Source organism: Lissotriton vulgaris, chromosome 2_1 (genome assembly GCF_964263255.1).
Source record: "Lissotriton vulgaris chromosome 2_1, aLisVul1.2, whole genome shotgun sequence".
NCBI lineage: Eukaryota > Metazoa > Chordata > Amphibia > Caudata > Salamandridae > Lissotriton > Lissotriton vulgaris.
The window spans coordinates 248,844,731-248,851,135 of record NC_141687.1 but is presented as its reverse complement, the minus strand read 5'-3'; the positions used below and the strand labels follow the sequence as shown (position 1 = coordinate 248,851,135).

At 48.5% G+C, this 6,405-nt stretch overlaps 1 protein-coding gene across 1 annotated transcript in view; it reads left to right on the top strand.

The window, feature by feature from the left end:
• Positions 1 to 767: 767 nt before the first annotated feature.
• Positions 768 to 6,405, top strand: part of MRPS23 (mitochondrial ribosomal protein S23) — a 94,674-nt gene continuing 89,036 nt past the window's right edge. Inside the window, exon 1 of the mRNA XM_086954841.1 lies at positions 768 to 957. Within this exon, the coding sequence (XP_086810967.1) occupies positions 914 to 957 (44 nt within the window). The 5' untranslated portion in view covers positions 768 to 913. The remainder of the gene's footprint in view (positions 958 to 6,405) is intronic.

The following is a 6,405-nucleotide window of genomic DNA, read 5'->3' as shown; positions in this document are numbered from 1 at the left end:
AAATTCAGTTTCACATATTAGATCTTACCTTCTTCAAAATGACACAACGTTAAAAATTATCTTTTTTTAAGTGGCAACCCTAAATGTAAGGTAGCACATTCCCTATTGATTATGGCCAGGGATGGGGAGTATTAGTTTATCGTGCACCGGTAATGCCTACTAATGTTGTCCACCCGTCTATATTAAAAATACGTAAACGTTGAAATAAGATACACCGTGTACATAGTCTTCACTAATCTCTTTGTTACGCGAACTTATGCAGAAAGTATGTCTCGCCGGAAGAATTGTTACAGGGGACGCTTCCCCGCTGTGACAACATAGCTCTGGTCTAGAAGAACGAACTCTACTCTAAGATGGCCGCCACGTATTCCATATCAACTACCGAGCCGCGGTGCTTGCTACTATTCGAGGAAGTAGCGAATGAATATAATATCTGAGGTTAACTAGTGTCTTCACAGAAATGTTTAAGAAAACCATGTAAAGGAAAGCTTATATGTCTGCTAGAAATTGGCATTCACTCATATAAGAACAAGATACAATGCTCCGCATGATTTAGAATCAGTCTGAGCCTTTAAAAAAATACACGATATATTTTAGGTATCATCATTGAAAACAATATGCCCATTTTAAAAGGTATTCGGTAACTGTATCAATCGGCTTGGAGATAGTTTCTGTTTGCGTTACCATGTTTTTGCACTCGTATGTACATACACCGTTGTAAGATGGCCGTCACGTTAAGGGATAAGTATTTTTTCTTTTACACTTGCAGTCATAGTCCACTGTCTATGTTTACAGCTACGGGAGCTGTCTGCCTGCGTGAGTTGCATGCAGCAACATCCAAGAGGAATTCTTCGGAGAAAGGGCTGTACCAGTTGATCAGTTTGTGCCAAAGCTCATATTACGTTGCCTGGCAATGGCAGGCAGCAGATTGGAGAAGCTAGGTACCGTCTTCACCAGGTAGGAACATATTAGCTGTACTCCTATTACTGCCCCCGTTGCAAAGTTCTTACAGGAATTGTCCTGCTTCGAATTTCTCAAAACATATATGTACACTTGTCTTAAAGATTTCCAATTCTCCAAATACATATTGAGTTTCATTTTGAAGGACACAATAATTAGACTACCTCCTTTTCCTTATCTTTACATGTTTTGGGGATAAAACGATTTATTTGAATGAAGGTCAAGTTGAAATCATTTTCATTATTGAATCACAGGAATCAGCTCCCTTGTGTCCAAATTGATGTACACCTATGTCCAGTTGACTTAGAGTTCTAATCCAGTTGTACTCAATCACCTTTCTAAAGTAAATATATGCATCACTTTTTAGCTGTCCAAGTATGTTGCCCACTGTGCCAAGCATAGTCCAAAGCTTGTTTCTCAGTTTCTATGTACCATAGTGTAGCGTCCTGCTACTAATAACCACAGACACCATTGCTTATATTCAAGAGCTTTATTCAGTACCTCTTACTCACTCACTGTCCCTACTCTAACTGCCTCGTTCCTTTCCCCCGGCTCCTCCCGTTCCTGCTCCTCCTACGACTCCGCCCCCCAACCACTAGACTACCTCACACAGCTCTACATCTCCCCCTTTCTTAACAAAGTGAGCTTAATGTCCTCAGTGTTCGCAGTTCTTCAATCCACCACACGGGTTGGCGGACAGTCTGTTCTTCAAGCCTCAGTAGTGTCGAATCAGTGGTGGGTTTGGCTTTGGTCACTCTTTCCGGTGTCTTGATCAGGGCGTTCTTGACCACGTTGCGTGTGAGCTGTTCACTCTCACAGTCTGCAGTCCTCATGTTTCCTTCTGGTGGTGTAACGGTTGGTTCGGGTGCTCGGTCCCTTTCATGAGTGGATAATGTTCTGGTCCTCTTATGGGCACCTGCGCCTACTTTTGCTCCCTCTTGTCTTGTCCGGTCGAGGGCGACACTATCTTCCACTTCAGGGTCATGCACATCAGACAGTACGGTACTATCTGACGAGACTGTCTTGGTTTGGTTCGGTAACTCATTCACAGCCTCGGGTTGTCTGACGAACTCGTGGGCTATCTGTGCATAGGCACGTTTCTCTCTCATCTGATGATCTCTCTATACTGACATGTCCGGCTTTCTTTGCGGAATGGCTGGCAGGTCCCTTCCCGTCCGGTGACTAAGTTCCACTGTCTCTGTTTTCTTTTTGTAGGTCCTTCGAGTCAGCCTCTCGGACCCCTTCAGGGGTGACGGTGTCTGATCTATGTCCGGATATATTTGTGATTGACACGACAGATTGTCTTGTGGCGTGACTGAGTATTCAGAGACCTTTGTGTGTGTCATGTTGCTTTTGACAGGAAGGGTGTCCTCTGGTTCTGTGGTGCGTTCGGGTGGTTGACGCCATGGCTGTTGTCGGGACCATGACTTGGTCGACTCACGGGATCGAACAGACGTGCTCTCTGGGTCAGAGAAGTCTCTTGTTGACTTCCAGGATCGGACGGACGCGCTCTCTGAACCAGAGGAGTTCCTGGCCATGGACGTGCTTTCTGGGTCAGAGAAGTCTTTTGTCGACCTCCAGGATCGGATGGATGTGCACTCTGTGTCAGAGAGATCCTTCTCCCCATTCCTTCTCCAACGTTTCTTTGAAACTGTCTTTGGAAATGGATTTTTGAATTCCGTAGTCCATGACGAATTGCTCTTCCCCTTTGAATTGTCGTTGAGATGCTTCTCCGTGTGCCTTTGTTGGAACGTCTTCAGTGCTGTCTCATTTGGGAGGTTGTTTGATGATCCTGTGCTTGTTCCTTGTGCTTGGTCCCAAGCTTTGGCCTCTTTGTCTTCTTTTTTGGTTCGTTGCTGTGGAGGATCAGTCCGTCTTGTGCGACCTGTTTCTCCTTCTCTCTTTTTTGATGCTCTGACACTTCTGATTTGTGTTGTATGTGTTCTTCGGCCAGATGTTTCCTTGGACTCGTCTTCACTGCTTGTCGACTGATGTTCCTGCGCCGACTTCCGGTGTTGACCAGTGCGACCCCTTCTTCTATGGTTAGTCTTTCTCTCCCACTTGCTGTGCAGGATGCCCTCTTGTCCAGGAGTGCGATCTGTCCCACTTGATGCTCTTTCCCCATCAGAGCATTGTGTGTCATACCTTGAGTGACTCCTTGAGGAACTCCTGGGGGGTGAATAACTTTGTGGAACGATCTTTTGGATGGAGCATTGTGTGTCATACCTTGAGTGACTCCTTGAGGAACTCCTGGGGGGTGAATAACTTCGTGGAACGATCTTTTGGATGGTTGACCCTGGGTCATCTGACTCCGAGTAATTCTTGGTTGACTTTGAGTAGTCGGATGCTGAGGAATCTGACTCTGAGTAATCCGTGTCACTTTCTTTGTCACTGTATCTTTCCCGTTGTCTTTTTGCTGGTCTGCCTTCCCTCTCTCTCCTTTCAGTTCTGTTTGTCTTCTGAGTTCTATCTTCCCAGGTATCTTGATGGTTTGCGCTTAGGTGCACGTCCTTTACTCCTTCTCTTGCTTCAATTTGCATTCCAATTTCGGCCTTCTTGATGATTTCCTTTAAGGACCAATGCCCCTGCAGGATCTTGCGCTTTGTGGCAGGGTTTGTGCAACCTTCAACAATCCGAAGTCGAACCGCATCCTCATCTGTGAAAGTGTTGAAGTAACAGCCTCGTACCATACTTTGCAGACGAGTGATGAAACTTGGCAACGGTTCGCCTGGTTCCTGCCGTGCTGTATTGAAAGCCATGCGATTATGATCCACATCTGTCTGTGCGTTGAGATGAGCACAGAGCTCCCTTTGGAGTCTTTTATAGATTTCTGTGTCCTCTTTGGAAAATGTCCTGATTGGGCACCGGCCCTCCGGGCCCACCAGATGGAGGAGTAGTATCAGACATTTCCTCTCTCTTTGCTCACCATTGGCTTTTAAGAAATCTTCTAATGCTTCGAGCCACCGGTGTCGTTTGAGATCCGAGATCCAATCATCAGTCTGCATCGCTGGGGGCGGTACTTCACTATATGGAGTGACCCGCCGTGCTATGTCTCCTCCCGCCATGAGAGAGGGAGAGTCTTTGGTCTGGTCGTTTGCTTAGAGATAGATGGTCTTTGTAATCAACGGAGTATGCGCCGGCGAATGAACTTGGATGGTTCTGCTCTCTCCGGGGTCCTCTGTAGGACTGCCCTCCTCTGGGTCTTCTGCAGTTCTGTCCAGCAGCTCTTCACTCTTCGGCGCTCTTCAGTTTGTGCTCAGCGTCGTCGTTATCCGCCTCTTGCATTTGCTAATGCTTGTTCCATTGTGCTGTTGTCGTTGCTTGGTTCTTGTGTTCGCTCGTGCCTCTTATTTTATAGACACGTGTTGCTTCAGTACATTCGCCACTGCGCATTCGTTTGCGTTTCTCAATGTTCACGTTGCCACCCGTGCTGACATTTGTTTTTTGTCAACGCATGTTAGGTAAGTGACTCTTGTGGTTGCCCGTGCTTGTTAGTTGATTCACTCTCGTGTGTGCACGTGCTTGTTCTGTTTTGGTTGCCAAGACTCGTTCGTTATTGTTCACGCGCCGTTATCCACGCTTATAAGTTCGCCTTGCCACTGCCTATTCCTTGGCAGTTACTAGCGTATGTTTATTTGCATATACCAAGGCTTGTTGATTGCATGTGCCAGTGCTTGTTTGTTTCTTTCGCCACTGCTTGTTGTTTCTATTCGCCAAGACTCGTCTGTTGGCTCTTGACAGTACTTGTTTGTTCCTTGCCAATGCTTGTTTGGCCTTCGCCAATGCTTGTTTGGCCTTTGCCACTGTTCGTTTGGTCTTCGCCAAGGCTTGTTTGGCCTTCGCCAAGGATTGTTTGGTCTTTGCCAATGCTTGTTTGGTCTTTGCCAATGCTTGTTTGGTCTTTGCCAATGCTTGTTTGGTCTTCGCCAAGGCTTGTTGATTCACTTCCGCCAATGCTTGTTTGCATGCAATTGCCAATGCTTGTTTGTATGTCTCTTGCCTTTGCCAATGCTTGTTTGGTCTTCGCCAATGTTTGTTTGTTTGTCCTTTACCAATGCTTATTTCCAAACACTGCTCGCCTGACTTAAAGATGGCCGCTCCCGATATTCACAGGGGTGTCCCATTGGCTTGCCTGACTCCAATATGGCCGCCGTCCCTGAAATCCCAGTTTGCACGAGACTTTCACTTTGTTCATTCAGACCCGGGCCGACTCAATCAGGACTCACCGGCCGCCGGTCCCAGGGACATCAGTACTTCTCCCGGTCTCCACGCTGATCCACAGGTGAGGTTGGAGCGAGTTCCCGCTTCGCTGCGCTAGGGGCCGCTTCCACGCGGCGACAGCGTGTCAAAACACACGCATCAGGCGTGAGGTTCCTGGCGTCAGGCCCACTCGAGCTCCGGTTCCACCGCGCTCGACGGCGCTTGCCGCCAAATCTTCTGGGGGCGATGCTCTTCACTCGGGGCACTCTTTTCCGCTTCTTGGGCGTTGGGCAGAGTCGGGGTGGGCTCCCGACCTCTGTTCTATCTGCATATGCTGGGGGTACGTGCATTCGGCAATGTCGCGTTTTGGCGCGAACTGCTCCGACTTCTCGAGCGCTCCAACGCTCGTTACTGCGGCTCCCTCTCTTCTCCCTCGAAACCTCTGAAGGGACAGGGTCACCGGCTGCCAGCTTCTCTCTGGGGCAGCTCCGTGCAGCGGCGGTTTCTTCTTCTTGGCGCCGCCTTCCTTCAGCAGCGGAGCTCGTTTCGACGCTGCGGGGACAGGATGATTTCACGAGGTGCTGTGGCTTGTGGGGTTTTGCTCATCCCACCCTCGTCGCCAGTTGTAGCGTCCTGCTACTAATAACCACAGACACCATTGCTTATGTAATGTAAAATGTAATGTAATGTAAAAAGGATTTGTAGAGCGCTGCGTTCACCGGACGGTTTCTTGGCGCTGATCACTAACCCATGAAGAGGCAGAGAGGGGAGAAAGGAGAGCGTTATGTATAGACACCACGGAAAAGGTGAGTTTTTAGGAGAGACCGAAAGTGAAGGTAAGAAGAGGAGAGTCTGAGGTCTAGAGGTAGAGAGTTCCAGAGTGAGGGGGCCAAGAAGGAGAATCTAAGGCCTCCGTGCTTTTTTCGCCTGAACCTAGGTGTCTGGAGAAGGGCGTGATGGGAGGAGCGGAGGTGTCTGGGGGGGGCGTACGGATGAAGAAGAGAGGAGATGAAAGAGGGGCCGATGCCGGCCAGGGATTTATGGGTTAGGCAGCCAAGTTTGAACTTGCAGCGTTCCGACACAGGAAGCCAATGAAGGGCTTTGAGGAGGGGACGGACGTGGTGATGTTTTGGCTGACGGTAGATGAGACGGGCAGCCTGATTCTGGATTAACTGAAGTCTCTTTATTTGGTATTGCGGAATGCCTGCGTATAGGGCGTTGGCGTAGTCAATCCGGGAGATGACT